General features: G+C 46.8%; 1 protein-coding gene across 1 annotated transcript in view; it reads right to left on the minus strand.

The window, feature by feature from the left end:
• HECTD4 (HECT domain E3 ubiquitin protein ligase 4) overlaps positions 1 to 14,117 on the minus strand; it is a 68,390-nt gene extending 54,273 nt beyond the window's left edge. The window contains 3 exon segments of the mRNA XM_036393380.2: positions 89 to 178; positions 4,226 to 4,743; positions 13,798 to 14,117. Of these exon segments, the coding sequence (XP_036249273.1) occupies positions 89 to 178; positions 4,226 to 4,743; positions 13,798 to 13,968 (779 nt within the window). The 5' untranslated portion in view covers positions 13,969 to 14,117.
• Between the last annotated feature and the right edge of the window lie 6,480 nt (positions 14,118 to 20,597).

The following is a 20,597-nucleotide window of genomic DNA, read 5'->3' on the forward strand; positions in this document are numbered from 1 at the left end:
ATCACTTTTAAAGCCATTCCTCCCTACATGCACTAAACACATTTTCAGAGCTGCTGGAAAAGCTGATAAAGAGAAAAGTTCTACAAACCTGTAGAGAACATCAGCCACAGGCAGGGACCCCAGCTCAGTCTGTTTCTGTAATAGATGCACTGTATGAACAAAGGTTTTCAGCGACCCTCTAAAAGGACAAGAAAAACATGAATTAAAGATGTCTATTGAAGCCAGACTGAACACACACAACAGCAGCCATGGAGAACACCCACAGCCACAACATGGCATCAGCTTCTTTGCTAACTGGCATCTCCTTCCTGGAGGATGTTCATTCTTTGGGGAGGAAGAGGAAGGAGGAAGAGAGGGGGACAGGCAGAATGCTGGGGAATCTCTGGCCTAAATTCCACCTTTTTTTGGAAGAGGCTGAAGCCCCAGTGGGGAGGAGAGCAGCAGCCACAGGCTGGGCTATCAACAACAGGTTCATAAAGGCAGTCCAGGCACCTGATAAAACACCTCAACCTTGCTCCTGAGGCAGCTCTCTCAGGATTTCTTGTAGCTGATTCATCACATTCAGATCTCCAGTGCAACCCATGGATCTTCCTGGCTGAGGCCAAGTGTGAGCAAGGGCTGCTGCACTCCCGCCTGGAGATGCCTTTCCTGACTCAAATAGGAAAGACCAGACTCATCCATTTCTTACCAAGATTCTGACTTCTTTTCACAGAGTCATGGAATATCCTAAGTGGGAAGGAACCACAGGGATCATCATCCAGCTCCTGGCCCTGCACAGACACCCAACAATGCCAGGCTCTCCCTGAGAGCTTTGTCCAAGCACTCCTGGAGCTCTGGCAGCCTCAGGACCGTGCCCATTCCCTGGGGAGCCTGGGCAGTGCCCAGCACCTTCCCCTGATCTCCAACCTAGACCCCCCTGACACAGCTCCAGCTGTTCCCTGGCTCCTGCCCCTGCACTGCCCCTCCTGAGGAAGTTGTGCATTGGGATGAGGTCTCCCCTCACAACTCCAAATTTTAGAAGATCCAGACCTCTTTAAAAATCTGTATTTTACAGTTTCTGTTTTAAAGGTCAAGGCCATTTTCTGGAAGATGTGGTATTTGTTTCTAGCCATCACAGCCACCTAAGCAGGAGAATTTGGCTGTGTCTCAGGTCAGGTATGAGCTGCTTTCTCCACAAACAGGAGTGATCAGCTGCAGAGGTCCTTGCCCTGCACTCTGCTGAATCCAACCTTTTGCTGTCACATGTGGTCACTCAGCTCCCAAATTTCCCTCCTCCACAGCCCAATCCCTGTTTTCCCCAGTGATATCTTCAGCTCTTTGCTTTCACTGATAAACCTCAGCCTGGAGAAAATTGACACCAAACACATTAAAGCATCTCAATTAATTATTTAAAGCAATATTTACCCTGTGGTTTTATTTTTAGCAATAAGAAGCACCCAAGATTGCAACTAGGAATGTCAATAATGGTCTCATTTTCAAGGTTTTTTCTTCAACACATGACTCAGATATTTAAAGGAAAAGTGTGAGGCTTTCAGAGGTGAACAAAGCACAATGGGATATTTCAAGTCTCTAAGCAATGCAAGGCAGACTTGCAAAGAAAATAAAAGATCAACCTGAAGTTCAAAAGCTCTACTTGAAATTTAGCTCAGCTGCAACAGAACATCCCACATTTCCTGCAAATTGACATCTGGGGAAAAAAAAAGAAATAAGATTGTGTTTATCAAATCCAATTTCTCTGAGCTATGTTCAAGTACATTGCCTTTCAGATAAGGCAGTTGTCAGGACAGAATAATTTGCCACATACCATAAATTTCTCATTGACTTCATTAAAACAAGTGCACTAGAAATTAAGTAGGTTTCATTTGAATAAACCTTTTCCTAAAGCAAATCATGCCATATCCTGGGAACTCCAGCATCTTAAATGAGAGTTAAACTTCACAGACAAGGCTGTGACCTGGAGAAACATTCAAACCAATATGTCCAAAAGGCTCCTTGTGACTTTAAAGCCATATCATGGGGCTTTGCAGAGGTTTTGTATTTCCTCTCCCTCTCCCCAAGCCCTATTCTCTCAAAATAGTAGGTTTTGATTAAAAGCAAATATGTCCAATTTGTCCTCAATCACCTGATGCCAAACCCTTGCAGGACAAGGGGTATTTTAATCTACAATGGTTGAACTCTTCACTGGCAACAAAATTTAAAAAATACCTCCAGACATTTGAGAGACAACACTGAAATCAAATCTGAAAGGAGTTGCCCTGAAACCTGGCAGTTCCACCTTCTCCAGCCAAAGAAAGGTGCAGGACAAAGGGAAAAGGAGACAATTTTCTCCCTGATAAACACATTTGGAACCATTCCTAGAGCAGCTCACTGCAGTGGAAGCAGCAATGTGCACACGAGGCATTGCTAACCCAAATCCTTCTGCTTTTGCATATGCTAAACACATGCAACAAAAAAAAGCTTAGCAGTTTCACCCTTTCCAACCCAATATTTAAATATCAGAAAGAGAAAGGCTGGTGCAAGCTAAAAATAACTATCACCAGTGCAGTCAGATCATTTCTGATTTGTTTCAATGGGAAGAGAGAATGAACACCAACCACAGCATTGCCCAGGGGTGCTGGAGTCACCATCCTGGAAGGGCTCAAAAACCATGGATGTGGAATTTGGGGGTATGGTAAATGGTGAATCATGGCCAAAGTTCTTTAATTCTATTTTCCCAGTAAACTTTTGTGTGCTTGTGACCCCTTAGAGAACATCTGGTTGGGATTTCGCCTTACACCAAACCTCAAGAACCTCAGCTGAACTCTTGAATTGAAGAACTCCAGGGTGTTACATCCAATCTTACCAGTCCTGTTGTATTGCACTGAATAGTTCATTTAGTTGTTGTTCTGCACTGGGTGATTTGAAATTTGTCCTGAGCATGTTACATCAGGTAGATTGTCATCGTTTCCCTTCTCCCATCACATGCACCCCCCCCCTGTGCTGTACCCCTGGTTACCCCTCCCCTTGCCCCTCCTCAATGCTATCCCCTTGGCTGTGCTCCTCTTATACCCAGGGAATGGGGGCCAGGGAAAAGTCCCGAGGGGCACGAAGGCAACGCCCTCTTTATCCCACCTGGGAGGTCACCAGAGCCTGAAGTGTCCCTTCCCAAGCCAACAGACAGGACACTGGTCCCCACGTGGAGAAGAGCGTTTCTTGTTTCTCATCTTTTGCTTTGTCCATGTAAGACCCTGTGGGCCAGGGTCTTTTTATTGTGTTTTTATTTCACAGGTTATTGGTTGATTTGTTGTTTGGTAGTTTTTTGGGCTTTTTTCCCCCCTGCTTTTAGAGTGACACAGACTTGTCTTTGTTATTCATTTGAGCCAGGTGTTGGTTTATCTCTTTGTAACTTAGCTACTTTTCTGCCAAATTTCAAACCCCTTCCTCCCACAACCAGTTGTTAACCCCTCCTGTCCCAAGCAGTTTTTCTCCTTTGTGTCCCTTGCCCTTGTGTTCCACCCCCAGTGCTTTTGATTCGTTGAACATTGTATATCCTCCCTTGAGACCTGCCCCCCTTTATAAGCTGTTGCTTGCCCCAGCTCATTGCTTGGGACCCTTCCTGTTGTTGACTGTCCAAGTGTCTCCAAGTGAACCCTGATTTATGGGACTTGCCTGAGCCACTGGTGAACACTGTGATGGCGTTTCTGATGGGAGCGTGACTTTTGAAAGATTTTGGGGCCAAATGTAAGGAATCTCTAAATACCTTGTGTTCAGGATAATGGATTGAAAGCTGGCCAGGATAGCTATCGAGAGAAATTTGCAAATTTTCATTTGTTTGTAATAGGAATTCCAATTTTTCCAAATCAAAAGGTAGATAAATGCACGTCGGGTCACACCCTGCAAGGGTCCGCAGGTGGCGGCGACCTTTGATAATTAATTTTGAAATTAATTCTTGTGGAGTCACAATAGTTTTTGGTGACTGGGGAGTGTAACATCAAATAAAGTAACCCAGTGCCACCTCAGGCCTGTGCTGCTGCTGTGGCCTTTTTACTCCCTATTGGAGCAAAATCCCACTGGTAGCTGGGATTCTGCAGAGCCCCAAAAGAGGGGGACTGTCACCCCTCCACTGTCACCATCTAGCCAGGACATGAGACAAGGGTCCATAGCCAGCTGGAGTGGACTCAAACAACAGCCCAAGAGACACAGATTCTTACAATCCCACGATTCTCTGTCACTTCAGCCCCCTTACCTTGCACAAGCCAAGGCAACCAGGGCAGCAGCAGCGTTTTCCTTCTGCTTGTAGGGGATGTGCTGGCCGGAGGGCGCCGCGTCCTCGAGCCAGGAGCAGAGCAGGGCCTCGATGCCGTTGAGGCAGTCGGCCGGTTCCTTGGTCAGGCTCAGGGGCTGGCAGTCCCGAAGGCAGTTCAGCAGCACCTCAGCGGTGATGTTACACAGGGAAGGGTCCGTCCTGCTCTGCGACTGGATCAGCGGGAACACCAGCAGCAGCCCCATGCGGGAGGTGAAGGGCGCCTGCTCCGGCTGCTGTAACAACCCCTGGCGCTTGAGCAGGGCCAGGGCCTCCTCGTCGCCGGAGCTGTCGCGGTCGTGCTGCTCCTCCAGGGCCAGCTGGCGCTGGGCGTTCCAGAGCCCGCGCAGGGCGTTCAGCCGGTACTCCAGCAGCCGCGCGTACGCGTTGCTCTGGTTGCCGCACACCGAGCGCAAGCGCTCCGCCAGCTCCGTGGGGTTCTTGGTCTCGAAGGTCAGGATCTGCCGAGGGGAAAGGGGGTGTTTATAGAGGCCTTTAAAGGGGAAAAAATTAAAATCTCGTATGGTTGTGGTGTGATTTGTAGATCAGCTGTTTTCTGTGGCAGGTGGGAGGGACGTTTTTAATTCTTGGGGCTAAAGAAGAGGCGAGTGGTGCTGTGTCCATCTCGGGGTGTGGAGTGATGGCCATAAACCGAAAGACGCGGGATCGACCGAAAGACGCGGGATCGACCGAAAGACGCGGGATCGACCGAAAGACTAAAACACATGGAATCCCACGAAGCCCTATCCATGGAGGATGGCAACGGACAGGGACAGCTGCCCAGGGACAGTGTGGAGCCTCTCTCTCAGGACATTTCCCTGTGTCACCTGCTGCAGGTGACCCTGCCTTGGCAGGGGTTTGGACTGGGGACTCTCCAGAGATCCCTTCCCACCCCACTGCTGCGGGATTCTGTGAGCCTGATATGGCTGAGTCAGCATCCTCACACCAAACCCAGGTTTGGGGGTTGCTGACAGGGATTTTTAAGCTTTCAATAAACAACAACAACACCACAGATTGTAAAGAAAGATACACACACAAAAGAGCAGCTTGGAAAACAAACATTCCCCTCTCCTCTGGAGCTTTTTTCTGTAATCGAGGCAATTTTGCTAAAAAGTTCAAAAGAACTGCAAAGTTGGAGGGTCCCAGGGGTTTAGAGCCCTTCTATGAAAACTGATAGGTCACAAATATTGTGTAACAAGAACGTGCTTGTTCTAGTTTTGGAGCTCTTCAAATAAACAAACAAACCAACTGGCCAACCAGTTTATTCCAATCCACCAAGAGTTCTCTTACGCTCTCTCCCTCCCCTGCTTTTTTCTCTCTTAAATTTTATCATTTTGCACTTAGCTACACCTTTCTCAAAATACTTCAAGTTGCTGCTGTAGTTAAAAACCCTAAAAGTCTCCTCCTCATCATTTCAGACAGAAGAAAGAGGCTTTTTTGGCACTTCTAAATAAAACTGGAAACCAAGCTGGAACAACAGAAAACAAATAAAGCGTGACACAAAAATATATTTATGGTTTAATACCCAGCCTGGGACTGGAAAACTCAGAGTTTTAAGTAATTTACAGACAACTTTTCTCCTTCCAGCAAACAACAGTGGAGCTCAGCAAAGTCATTAAAGCTGTGGCAAGCTCAAGGAAAGCCATGAGCCAAGCATTTTCTGATACTCTGGATCCAGTGTCCAAAGGGATTTGGTATCCAAAGGGCTTCTGGCCATGTTCCAGAGTGCCTCATTTCATCCACCCTCAAACACAATTTTTGGCCCATCTTTATCCTGTAAAACTGTCCTTCTCTCATTTAATAAATAAATATAAATGTGGGAAGGGGAATGTGCGAGACAAAGCTGCCATGGAGAATGGCATCCAGGGCTGTTTGTTTTGTGGGGGCTTTTTAATTGCAGGCAGCAGTCATAGAGATCATGAAATAAATGTTTCTGGCTAATTGCAGGCTCCTGAAGAGCTTGTTAAAATGCTGCAGGACAAATCACATCTGCCAGGGCCTCTGACTAAAGGCAAAGGAACAGCTCTGCAGTAGCACTTTGACCACTGAGCCAGGAAAAGTTCACCTGAAAGGAATTCACATCATAATTACACTTGAATGGATGTTGTACTGAGCTCCTTATACCTAATAAGCCTTCTTTAATTAACTTCTCCAAGTGATTATGAATATTAATTCCTAAACCACATATTACACATTTAAAATAACCACCTCCTGTTGTGTGTTCTGCTGCCTCAAAAATAAGTTTGTTTCCTGTTCTAGATGGAATCACTTTCTACAACAGTTGGCTTTTGATTTTCTTGAACTAAACTGGGTGGATTTTCCACTAAGTGACACAAGCTGCAGAAATGGAGGGAAAAGAGAATGAATTTTTGCATTTTCAGAGTTAATAACAAAGATACCACCACAAAAGACAAGCTGTGATGTACTTGATGTTGCATGTCTTGCTCCTCAGATCCCACAGTTTAACAGGAAAATGCTTTTTTTTGTTGTTTTTGCCTTTGACATGGCCCTACAGCTCTGAGTCTGTCTTGTAGCAATCAGGACGAGTCAGTGTCATCAGTTTTGCTGATGAAAAGCCTTTTCCTGCTGAAGTTTTAGTTTCTCCCTGATCCCACAGTTCCCAATTTGCTTTAAAAGCATGCATGGTCTGTCTGGGATTTTGCCTCAGTCTTTGGTAAGGGAAATGAGCACTAATTTGGGTAAATGATACAGGAAGTACATCAGCTTCAACAGATTCACAAGATCACTCCAAAATGGGACTTTGAGACTTTTGATAATGCAATTTACATCATCTGATTTTCATACAAGGCTTATGGAACCAGTGGCAAAAAAACCCTCAATGATTCAACATCATCTGAGGGTCTAAGCAGGAATCTGCACTTCCAGAAAATGAGAGGATGTCAGAAGAAAGGTGTGAGGTCATCTGCTGCACAGGACACTTCAGCAAATTCAATTAAGGCTGTTCTCCTCAAAAGCCTTTTTCCTAGAGCTCAGCACTCAGAGCTACCTGCAGAAAGCAGCCTGAAAAGCAAACGTTCCCAGTGAGGCTGGGACAGACCCCCAGGAGCTCCCAGGGCTCAGGCACATCCCAGGGAACTGCTCTGGCTCTCTGGCAGCCAAATCCAGCCCTTCCCACCCCAACAGTGCCAGAGCTTCACTTGGCCCCTGCCAGATCCATCAGTGCTTCCCTCTGGATGCATTAAAGACTCCACACAGGAATCCCAGCCCTTGCCAGGATATCTCCAGGCAAAGCTTGTCATCTTCCAAATATCTGGAGTCAAAACAAGTTAAAATACAACGCAAGAAACCCCTCATCATGTTCTTTCACAAATGCTGATACAAACAACACAACAAGCAGGGTTTATAAAAGGTAAAATTCCCTTTCCTGCTGCCTCAGGATTTACACCTGAGCCTCAGCTCTGATTTGGGACGTGGGGTGCCTCAATATCTCCCTGTGCAGCACCTGGGGAGGTGTCAGGGGCAGGCACCAAACCCAGCCCCACACAAACCCCACTGAACCCGTCCCTGATCCATCACCCCCAACTCCAAACACTCCTGACTAACAAGGCTTGAACAGAATCAAGGAGGATGAAGAGGATGTAACAAACATCACTTTGCCAGAGAACAACTGATCCTACTTACATATCACTAAAATCTGTGGTTAAATAGTTTAATTGTCGCTATTTTAATTTCACAGTATCTTATCCTTACACACTATTTCCTTATTTGATCTTTTAAATCAATTTTTAGTCAATATTTTAATTAGAAAATGGTAGAGCCAAAGTTCAATCACTCTAATTGGCCCTTGACATCATCTTCAACACTGAGGAGCACAAAAGGTATCTGATTTTAGATAAACTATGGGGAGGTGACATCTTCCCACTGTATCCAACATTTGTCCTTTTGCATCCCACTCCATGACCTCACCCAGGTCATTCTTCCCATCAAACAGAATTTTTGCCAAATCTGCTCCAGAAAGGAGGGGCTGGCATTCCCTATTTTCAGGGCAACATGTTTCTCTGCTGACAGTAAATACCAGACCAACTCCAATTAACACACACTAATATACATGAAGAGTTTTAGCCTGAGGTTTTATGACCCTATTAAGTAAATTTAAATGTGAGCTGTCACTAAAAGGCAGCTCTCTCCTCTGGCTACAATCCCTGCCCCTTGTCCTCTCCCTGGTGCCTGTGCCATGTATTTTAATTCTGCTACACAGGGAACTGAGGAGCAGGCAGGTTGTGCACAAAGAGGGGTTTTTGTCCTGAACTTGCATATTGGAAAGGGAAACCTCGAAATCTCCCCAACAACATTTAATTCTTTCTCTCCAGAGTTCAATTGGCTGAAGTTCACATGTGAGGATGAAGATGGTGGAACATTTATCAGGACCAATTATATCTCCATACCCCCCTGAGTATTAAATATGGATTATTTCCATCTCCCAGGAAGTACAAATCTCAGAATTGTAAAATATCTTTAAAAGCAGCATGAAAAAATAATTCTATTACTTTGACCACCCCATGACAGGTATAAGGTCATTGCTCTTGTACCAAATGAACAGAGGCAGCACCACTTGATTACTGGGCTCTTTTGTCTCTAGAAACACCAATAAAACAATGTAAAAAGACTGAATTACAAGAAGTATGGATTATTCTCTCACAGAAAGAGCCCGAGTGACAGTTTTAAAGGAACCCTGAAGATTGAAATACACATCCCAACTGAACCTGCTCCATAAACAACCCTGTGTCCTTGTCTCCCACTGTGCTGAGCCTTCCTGCTCCTGGCATTTTCTGGGACATCCAGCACGAAGCTGCCTTGGTGTACAACCCACCTTAATTCCTTCTAAAACATTTCCTAGCTCCTCTCTAAGGCCTTTTCCTTGCTACACCACGTGCCCAATACACAAATATGTGTGAACATTTTCTCCCTGATGTTTTAGCAGCTGCTGCACTTTACACCATGCTTTAGTGCTGCAGTTAGAAAACTACAAGTCTCAAGGTTGTTCCAGTTTTTTCTGCTCCAAGAAATTTTAACCTTATCCTCTTGTTCAAAGTCTCTGCTGACTCCTCTGTGTGAAGCAGTGCAGGTTTTTAACTACTCAGCTAAAAGCAGAAACTATTTTCTTTTGTGAAAGCACTGGAAATCTCATTGCTCACAAATAAGCACTAAGACACTGCTATCTTTTACAATTTTATCCCAAATTATTTCTGTAACCACACAAATTTATGAAATAACCTTTGTATCTGAGATGAATTACAGAAAACAAGCAAGCTGTAAATAAATAAAATGCTACAAAGTGTTTTTTTCTTTTGTTCATTAAAATATTTCTTTGGCTCTTACTCAAGTAGTAGGTGAAAACAGCTGCAAAAGGTAAAGAAGAATCTTTGTAATTGAAACATCTGAGAGTGCAGATCACTGAATTCATAAGCTGCAATTGGTAACAAGATCTATATTTGGGAAACAGATTTGCAAAATCATCCTTGAGAAGTTTCCCAATGTTTCTCTACAAGGTTACCTAAAACACAACTCCCAAACTCCAAAGTCAGAGGCCCAGTGGTCCCTATTAGAGAAGTTTAATAAATTCCAAGTGCTGGCAGAGGATGAGGCTGTTCCAAGCCTGCCACACGCCTGGCTCAGCAGTTTGCAAGTCAGAGGTCACAAGCCCAGGAAGGGTCACCCACTTAGGAAAGAGTCAATTGTTGATGGTGGCATTAGGGACTTTCAGCGTGACAGGGGTGACGTTTGTAGATGGCAGAAAGGTCACAAGCAGAAAGGTTTGGGAAGCACTGACCCAGATAATTGCAGGGAACTGCTCCCTCCCTCAGCAATCAGGCAAAAGTGACAAAATGTTTTCTCTGGGCTGGGAGGAAAATGGGTGAAAACTTCCAAGTTTAGCAGAAACCTTCCAGTCTAAATGATTTTATGGCAAACACAAGTCAGTCACAGGAGTGGCACATGCTGAGAAAAGAGCACTGGACTCCAGCTCTTCACCCTCTCTGTGGAGAGCCAGCCCAGGCCATGCTGGGGGGAAGAGGAAAGGCCACCACTTTTTCCTTACTTGTTTCATTTTTTATTCTTTTTTTCACCTTCCACTCGATTAAAGGTAACCATTTTCAGTGCAGAGTCACACCTGCCCAGTGGCACCTCTGTCCTACAGAGCAGAGCTCAACAAGAGTGCAAGCAGCAGATGAGGACAGACAGACAGACAGGCAGACATGCTCCCAACAGCTACTGAGGGAGGAGCTGCACTCCCAGCTCCATGGGAAACCAGAGGAAGGCGCCCTGCCCATGGCAGGAGGGGATTCTGGATGATCTTTAAGGTCCCCTCACCCCAAACCATTCTGGGACTCTGTGTTCAGCTGCCAGATCAAATCTCCCTGGTTTGAGGGACCTCTCCTCCTCCAGACCAACCCTGACCACGCTCCTGGTGTCCCTCCAGGGAAGATTCTGGAAGGGCTGCAGTTCCCTTTGGGCCACATGAAGGAACTTCAAGGGAACATTAAAGCCTTCCTGCACTGAATGTCCCTCCTGGATGGGCACTGACCAACAGTGTCATGGTAACACCTCCAGCTCTGTCTGAGGGTTGTCTCCAGGAAGGAGAAGACTTTGCTCTTTCAAAGATTTCTCTGTGTGAAAGGTTTTAAAATAAAGGTCCAAAGGCTTCTGTAATCACTGACTAATCCAGGTCTCTCCTGCCTAGAGGATTTTAGTGGGAAACCTGCACCAGGAGCAGCTGGTTTATGCATAATGTTACAAAATTCTATCAAATTTTGTTAAAAGCCCCAATTTTCTGTACATATGCTGAAACAACCTAAGAAGTTGGCACACATCATCACAGAAAAAAGCAGAGCAAAAACCTCCACACCCTTTAAAACTCAACATAATCTTCTCTTTCACCTTGTTCTAGGAGTAATTCTCTTGTAACATACCATTAAGGAATATATGTATAAATACAAGTGTATACAAATACACAAAAAGATAAAATCAAAGCTGCATGGGAGTCAAAATAACACCATAATAAGTTTCCATAAGCCTTTCCTGGCATAACACCAGCACTGTAACATTTTTTCCTCTGCTTTTCTTTTTATAAATAGACAGAACCTTTGAACAGAAGGACAAAGGAAACACATCCAAACACACTGACATTAGTCACCAATACACTCTTTAAACGGATATTTAGGCAAAACAGACCAGAATGATACTTCTCCACCCAAAAAAATAATCCATCTAAGTATTAAACATTATACATTTTTAATTAAGCACTTCAGCTCCTAATTCAGCCAGGCTCCTGACCACCACTGATGAAGCACAAGTGAATTAAAGAAGTTTCCTAATCAAAGCAGCAGCTGCAGCATCTCCTACCCTTGGCCAATAGCACATCCCAAGAGATTTCTGTTTGGACCATTTTCAAAGATATTTATTACACTGCAAGTAGGAGTAGAAAGAGTGTAAATGAGCTCTTGTGTAGCAGTCGATTGCATGGCCACGCTTCAATCAGATGTGTGCACCTATTTCCACAAAATGGCTCCTCAAAGCCATTCCACATCACCAAGGTATCCCTCATTTCAATGAAAACAGCATTAAAAAAAGGCAGAGAAAAGTTATGAGCTAAATAGTTTACATTTGCACTATGGGAAATTTCATTTTTTAAAAAATCCTTCCCCCTTAATGCCAAAGTCTAAACCAATTTGCAGATATCTGAAAATGAAATTGATCGCTTGTGATCATCAATTCCATCAGAAGATGGAAATAAAAGGCTTTAATAAGCTGTGACTTAAGAATAAAGATCAATATAAGTCAAAATCAGTCTTATCAAAAATAAGCACCACAGCAAAAAGTCATATTTAATTATTTATTTCAAAGTTTTGCACTGCAAACACAAACAGGAAAAGAATCTCTGGAGCAGAAAAAATGAGGTGACTCAGTGGCACTGGATTGCTGCAACACCTGTTAGAATAAATGCCAAAGCACAAGATACAGTAGCATCAATTCCATTCCTATCTCTCCCAAACAACTGGAGTTTTAGAACACTCCTAATACCAACAAAAAAATTCTCCAGAGCTGAAGTGTTTGTCAAGTGAAGCTGTGTGTCAAGTTTCAGGCTGGAACACACTTCTGGCCTGGCTGGCAAGATCTTAAAATAAGGTCTTGTTTGTTTTCTAAAGGATATCCTCCTTTCTTGTGATATAACATGAAAAATGCTCTGGGAGCACGTTGTTTTTCTAGCACAGTTTTTAAACTCAATTCTTCTTCTAGAACTATGCCATGGAATCAAAATATTTTCTTGCATCCAAGCTGCACTGAATGCCAGAGCAACTCTGATCACAAGGGAGAATCATTCCACGTTTATACACACAGAAATAAGTCAGCCACCTTAAAAATCTCCCTTTTCCTGTTCATGTGATATTTGCCAACATCCATTTCAGGGGAGCAGCTGATTTCTCCATGCCATTCCCCGGTGTCCCAACACACAGGACAGAAAACACACATTCTGCAGAAAATATCTTTCCTTAGATAAGACTGGGGGAAGTTTCCCCAGAGCCCAGTGAACAATAACGTTGTGGGGTCTTCTCAGCAACGGCCCAGACAGCAGCTAAAACCTCACTAAAAATGGTTTTTCGGCCTAAAATGCCTGGGACCAAACAGAGGCCGGAGATAAAGCTCCGGCTGGAGCGTCCCCTGTGCGTTCCCACTGCTCAGCTCCGGTGACAAAGCCCCTGTGTCATTGCGAGCCACACTGCCGGGGAGGAGGGTGGCGTGAAACAGGAGAACGGAGGCACACAGGGGGAAAAAAAAAAAAAATGCAGTCTACCAAATAGATGCAACCTATAATCCGTGACATTCAGTCCTTCAGCGGCTCCTCCTAAGATAAAACAGCTGCACCGCCTGCCTGCAGCCAACAAACACCAGGGGCAGTTCTGGGAAGGTAAAAAGCTGGGATGAAAATCTGGGCTGCCCTCCCGGATCCTTAATAACCGATCACTGTCAACAGCTGAATAAAACACCCGGGCAGCCCTGAGCGTGTTGCTGTAAGGCTGATCAATTACAAACCATCTAAAAGTAACAGCAAGAAAACACAAAACCTTCAATAAAAATAAACGGGCCAAAGGCCACGCTGAAATCCGTGAGTGCGGCTCCGATTTCCAAATCTTACGGATTCAAAACAAGGAGGACGCACCGATACTTCACCCTCCATTTACATCAGCACCTCACCATCCTCCTGCCCAGCTCCACTTTCATTATTATCTGAAATAAATCAGATTGACTCAAGACAGGCAGAAGGCGCTCGACACCGGCTGGCTCCGGGCTCCAGATCCCTCACCCGGCATCCGCACGCAGCATCCTCCATGCCGGCCCCCCATCCTCCCCTAGTCATCCTCCCTGCACCCCCATCTCCCATCCCCCGTCCTCCTCGCCTCAGGCCTCCGCTGCCACCGTGCCCCTCTGCCGAGGGCATCCTCCCCTCAGCCCCGGCCCTGCCCCGTCCCTCCCCTCAGCTCGGGGGGCCGCCTCACCTCCAGCTCGGTGTCGCCGGGCTCGGCCACCCCAATGATCTCGCTGGGCAGCTCGGCCAGGTCGGTGACCCGGATCAGCCCGTCGTGCAGGAAGATGGTCTCCTCCTTCACCGACAGCCACTGCGCCGAGTCGGTGGCCGCGGCCGCCGAAGCGGCCGCCGGGGACCCCATGGCGCGGAGGGCGGGGGGGCTCCGCAGGGCTGAGGCGAGGCGGGTCCCGCTACCCGCCCATGGCGGGGGCAGGGCGGGGGCAGGCGCGTCCCCAGCGGCCTGAGCGCCGGACAGCCGGGGCGCGGCGGGCAGCAGCGAGGAGCGGCGCGTTGCCACCGCGGCGGCGGCGCTCCGGGGAGCTCCGGGAGCCGCCGTGCCCGCCCGCAGCCCCGCGTCCCGCGCCCGCCTCACACACACCGCTGACAGCGCGACGCCATGTTGGGGGCTGAGGCGCGCCCGGCATGCACCGCGCGAGGAACAATACACCCGGCCCCCTCCCAGCCCGCGGGGCCCCGCCCCGAGCGCCGGGACACGCCCCCAGCGCCGGAGCTCCGCCCCCCCGGGCTGCTCCCGCCGCTCCGCCCGCACCGGCGGCGATGCCGGCAGCGCCTCACCCGCCCCGCGTGTGCTCCGCTCAGTGCTCCACCCGCACCGGGCACGGTGCATCGTCCGCACTGAGCACAGCGCCTCGCCCGCACCGCGGGGAGGGTAGCAACAGCACCGGGAAGAGCGGGTCAGCTGCACCGGGCGCGGCGCCGCACCCGCACCGGGAGCGCTCCCCTCAGAGCTTCACCCCGCTCATATCGCCCCTCAGCGCCTCACCCGCGCCAGGGAGAGCCGATCGTCCGCACAGCGGGGAGCACTTAAACCGCACCCGGTGCGCTCCCCTCAGCGCCTCACCCGGGGAGCGGCTCACCCGCGCCGGGTGTTCTCCCCTCAGCACCTCCCTTCGTCCCTCAGGGACTGCTCCCCTCAGCCCCTCAGGGACTGCTCCCCTCAGCCCCTCAGGGACTGCTCCCCTCAGCACCTCCCTTCGTCCCTCAGGGACTGCTCCCCTCAGCCCCTCAGGGACTGCTCCCCTCAGCACCTCCCTTCGTCCCTCAGGGACTGCTCCCCTCAGCCCCTCGCTCGAACCTCAGGGATTGCTTCCCTCAGCGCCTCGCTCGTCCCTCAGCGAGGGACGCTCCCCTCAGGGCCTCGCCTCACTGCCCTGGCACTGCCCCGGGGTCTCACCCTCATGCAATGGCCGCTCCCTCAGCCCTTCTCCCTCCACCGAGAGCTGCTCCCTCAGTGCTGTTCTCCTCAGTTTCCCTCTCAACCCTCTTGGATTCACTTACTGGGCCCCTCTGAAACTCCCCATTTCCCTCTAGGGCTGGTCCCTCTTGGTTCTCCCTCATGGTTGTTTTTCCTCTCCCGCAGCCCTGCTCACCCCTATTTTGTCTGTGCCCTCACAGAATGATTTCCCTTTTTCCTTTCCCCTTGCCCCCCTGTCACCATGTCACAGGAATCCTGTCACCGCTCAAGGAGCTTTTCCCAAAGAACTCGTGAGCAAGCAGGTACGTCCCATCAAATCTGTACCTCTGGATTTATGGATTCCAGAGGGTGTAAAGCAGAAGGGTTGCAACACCTCAGTATGTGTGGGAAAAAAGGGGATCCAGAGGAAAATTGATCCTTCTTTCTCAGCCTAATTTCACCCTCAGTTCCCTCAGACCTCGCCCTGAGCCCGTTCAGAGGCACAAAGTGTCAGAGGCAGCTGTACCTGGATGTTCAGCAAAGGACGTGCTGTGAGACAAATCATGTTAATGAGAGAGACGTGGTGATAAATGTTAAATAGTTTTAGTGGATAATTGCTGTGGGGATTCCCATTGCAAGTGTCTGCTTTTCATGGAACAGTGACTGTGCACAACTGAGCAGAGATAGAGCTCTATGCATTTATTTACCTGTTTGATCAGATTAAATTATTTAACATATTAGTGCATTACAACAAATGTGCTGTGCTATTGCAGGAAAAGCTTATTCAGAGCTGGAGTAGAACAAGATCTACCACCAGTGCTTTATATCCTATTAAATCTGATTGGGAAGAAGCATATTTTCCATGTAATGCATGAGCACTCAACATAGGACCCATGCAAAGCCCTTTTGTAGCACTGATTCAGCAGTGTGAGCTCTCACACCATTGTGTAGCTTGTTTTTGAGGCCAGTTCAGTTGACACAGGGTTCAGGTAAGTTCAAACAAGCAGTAATTCAGAGATCTGTGTGATAGCTCTGTGCACTGTTTGCTAGGACATCCCTGCTATTCATGTGAGTAGAAGAGTCTCCAGGCTTGGTTTATTCTGGAAATAGATATTATTTGCCTCTGTGCAGCAGTAATTTTTGATCAGGGAGAGTGTGCAGAGCTGCTATCAAAAGTTTTTATGAGGGAAAAGCTTCATGGGCATCTGTTATTTTTGATCAAGACGTGACAGAGAGAACAAGGGCTGCAGATGGACCCTGATCCTCCCGTGGGAGCCCTGGGAGGAGTCAGAAGAGAGGGAATGCTGAGATTGGAAGATTTTATGGCAGGTGGGACGTGGCAGCTGAGCTCTGGCAGAGGAGATAAGCCAGGCTCCCAGAGGTTCCTTGGAGCAAGGGAAAAACTCCTGGGGTTGGATTAGTCACAGGATTTCATGGGGAGACAGCCACGGGTGTTTTTGTTCTTGTCTTGTTCCCAGAGTGGGAGTTTGGCATTGTTTTCATTCATCCACACGTGAAAGGAACGGAGGGAGAGAAACACAAAGTGTGTGTGCATTTTACTGGGGGTAACATTCCACCAAAAACTCATTCCAGCTTTAGATCTTGTGGAGCTATCGTGGTGCTACTGAGTACCTTCCACCAAATCAACACAAACAGCAGAGCTGGGAGCCAGGTGGGATGTTCCCTTCATGAGCAAGGTGAAGCCATCAGCAGAAGGGGTTTGCAGTGTTTGCAGAGGTTTGGATGTACCTGTTCTCCAAAGGGATGTTTCACAGGCTGGGTAACCCAGGTGAGAATGCTTTGTCTGCAGCTCTTTCCAGGCCTCCTGGGCTGCTTTATCCCATGGAGAATCCGTGTTTGACGTGGCTGTGGATTCAACCCTCTGCCTTGGGATGCAAGCCAAGGCCTTTGACAGGATTGAGGAGCTGACTCAGAGCCAGGAGAGGCTCTGGAAGCTTCCACAGCAGGTGAGGCTCTGAAGGAGGTGTGTGGCCACGTTATTCCCTGGCAGGGGCTGTGCTTTGTCCTTTGCCTGGGGGCTGGTGGCAGTTTCTCCCAGGAAGGATCCTGATCCATGTGGGATCAATGGGAGGTAACCTGAGCTGCCTCCAGTGAGAACAGCCCCCTTGGCTCTGACCTGCACATTCTGTTCAGCTTCCCAGGATATTCACCATTTTACAGTTATCGATTTGCTTATTTGGAGTTCTTCTGAATTCTATTGACTTGACAATCCCAAGTTAAAAAGCAGTTATTGAATGAAAACAATGGAATAAAACTGAGAAATGTACCCTGTCCTGCCTCACTGCAGGTAAATAACATAATTACTGCTAAATGTCATTTCCTAAATTATTTGAAGTGCCTGCCATTCAGGAATTGAGAGTGTGTTGTACAATCTCTACACTTACATGGAATGCTGATGTGCCTTCCTGCATGGGGTTTTCAGCACTAGGGCTGTGCTGGATGCAGCAAACCCCATGCAGTTTGCCTGGAATCTGCTACAGAAGATGTTGTGTAATGGAATGAAAAAAAATCTCATATTTGTGTTCTGCCTGTCACCAGCAAATGTCAGCTTCAATGTGCAGTCAGAGGGCTACAGCAGCAACTACAAAGAAGTCTTGGACTACTTTATGGGATGACTTAAAAAATAGACCAGAATAACTTTGTGACACAGAGCATCAGGCTGAAGGAATAAAACCCTCGACTTGTAAATAGGCTCCTACAGAAAACCACTCTTTTGCTTCCATTATTTTGCTTTTTTTCCGTTATTTTGGAGCAGATGTTGAGTGTTCTTTGAGCTTTGCCTCTGGTGGCAGGATTTTGGGATCAGCTCCTTCCTGTGCAGGTCTCCTGTGTCCTTGTGCTTCTCTGGACATCACAGATACTGAGATTTAGCAGAAGATGCTCATAGGCTGTGGGCAATAAAATTCACTCCTGTGAGCTGCAAATGGAAATTCCCTATTCCTGCTTGGAATTTGCCTGTTATGTAATGGGATTTGAGGCAGCATTGTCTCAGCCTTCAGTTTAATTTTATATTAACAGCTATTATGTGTGGGGAGAACTCTTTTCATCCCAAGGCTTTGCTGTGTATCTTTATGTTCATTTAAAAATGACACTTTCAGTGACCATTGTGGCACTAAGAAATGTGTGAAAAAGAAAAAACAAGTTGCTATTTTTATGTGGTCTGCACTAACCAGATTTGCAGACCCTGATTCCTGGCTCCTCTGCTTGGAACTTGTTATTTAGGGAGCCCAAATGCCATCATTAATAAAGCCACTACCCAAGGAATACTGGCATTTCTTGGCACATTATCTGGGATTAAAAAATACAGTTTCTCCAAGTAAAACATAGAAAGGACTGAAGTGGAAACTAAATCAGTGTTTTACAGAAGAGAAGGAAGAAACTAGACAGTGAAATAAAATAATTCCAAACTTCAGAAATGTATTTTAATTGCAAATGGAAATATTCACATTTTTCTCATTTAGAAGAGCAATAATTGCTGGAGATTGCAAGGTGGGCTTGAGGGAGGAAGAACAAATGGATATTTTTGTTAAAATGAATAAGGGTTATAGGAAACAAGAGTATGAATCACTACCTTGCAAAGGTGGCCTTACTTAAATTGGACAGGAAACAAATGTAAATTATGGAATCAGAGAATCTGGGAATCCTGGAATGGTTTGGGTTAGAAGGGACCTCAAAGCCTGTCCCATTCCACCCCTGCCATGGGCAGGGACACCTCCCACCATCCCAGGTGGCTCCAAGCCCTGTCCGACCTGGCCTGGGACACTTCAGGGATGGGGCAGCCACAGCTGCTCTGCTCAGTCTCTTCCACTGCTGAATTCTCTTTACCTTTGGGGAGTTTCCTAATCCATGACTATTGCAATTTAACCCTTTCCATTTCCTTTTCCAGCTGTTGCAGACACAGAGAACAGTTTCTTTCCTCCCTGTCCCCTTGTCTTCCCCCATGAGGGCTGTGAGCAGAGTTCCTCCCCACCATCCCTGCACTAAATCATCCCTGTCCTTTCAAACTTGCTAAGTTGGAAGCCTGATCTTTTCTTTGGGTTCTCCTGCTCCCTTGAGGTGCTGGCATTTAACAGCACTCTCCCAAATTTCAGGTTTCATTTTCTTACTCAAGCAGCCTTTTCTGGAAGTACCTAAATGCTGCCCATCAGTGAGAAAGAGTGGCTGGGAGCTGAGCAGATCCCTGAGTGGTTGTCCTGAATTTTTGAATCTTAAATGTCTCAGAAGACTCATTATTACTATCCAAAAATAGGTAGGTTTAAATACAGCAATTCTGTGCTGGTTTAAAATTCAACCTTTCTGAAAACCGGTGCAGTAACACGAGGGATAAATAAATGGAAAAAGAAGAATCTGGTAAAATATTCTGCTTAATATTGTAAACATATCAACGTGACAAGGTGGCATCTCTGGCTTCATATTTACCCTGTGTTTCACTTAAAGTTTTATTTAAAACCTTTGGAAAGAGAAAGTGTCATAAGCTGGTTTTCTCTTAGCCTACCAAGAAATATTTGAGTGTCTACATTTGTATTTCAAGAATTTTCTCTGATTTCCCAAGTGAGTTGGTTGAAATGCTAATCCTGCAATCCCTGTGTTTGAGGGATTCCCTCAAGCAGGGATTGGTTCAAACACAGGGGAAATTCCTGTTGCTTCACCCTGAACCAGAGCTGTAATGGCCAAATCCCAGAACTGATATCCCTGGAAAAGTTCTCTGTCCCCACCCACACAGCTCCATGCACACATTGGTCAAAGCTGAGATCTGAGCAGAGCTTCTCACAATATTAACAACCCCCAATCCTAATCAGAATAAAAAACTGAAATGTTGACATTTGCAATGTAACATTCTAGGGCAAAAGTACATTTTGGGAGAATTTCCTTTTCCAGGGCCAGGTTGGAGAGGGCTTGGAGCAACCTGGGATAGTGGAGAGTCTGAACCAACAGGACACCACAGCAAAGAGGGAAAACAGGATTTGAAATGAGGATTTTAAAAGGGGTGGTGCTTGAACTTTCATCATCCTTGTCTTTTACTGCAATTCCTAAATCAGATCCAAGAATGTGAATTCCTAATTAGAAGGTTTGCACTGGCATTGCAGCACTATCAACCCTTTTTCCTGGCAAAGGAAGGCAGGGCAGTGAATTCCTGGCCTGAGCAAATGTTAGTCTGTGCTGATTTTCTCTTCAGTGGTGACAGGCATTCAAAACAAAGCTAAAACTGAAAGCCACTAATTGAGAGCTGAAGGCAAGCTGTGCAAAGTGGAATAAGTGCAATGGTTTTCCTCTGGGAAGAACAATTTTGCTCTCTGTGTGGTGCTGTCTTGCAGCTCTAAGTGCCCCCATCTCCAAAGGTGCTCTTCCCATGGAGCCTTCCTCCCTTTCCTTTCTTTCTTGCAGCATTTTTCTTGTTCTTTCCAATCTCTTTCCTCTTTTTCCAGCCAAGAATCTGCTTTTAAAAGAGGAGTAATAACTATTATACAATAAAGTCCCAGGGAGTGAACATGTTGACAGGATAGAAATATGAGGGAAACAAACAGAAGAGGCTGGAGATGTGTGCTGTGGTTTGG

The sequence above is a fragment of the Molothrus ater genome, chromosome 18 (assembly GCF_012460135.2).
Source record: "Molothrus ater isolate BHLD 08-10-18 breed brown headed cowbird chromosome 18, BPBGC_Mater_1.1, whole genome shotgun sequence".
Taxonomy (NCBI): Eukaryota; Metazoa; Chordata; class Aves; order Passeriformes; family Icteridae; genus Molothrus; species Molothrus ater.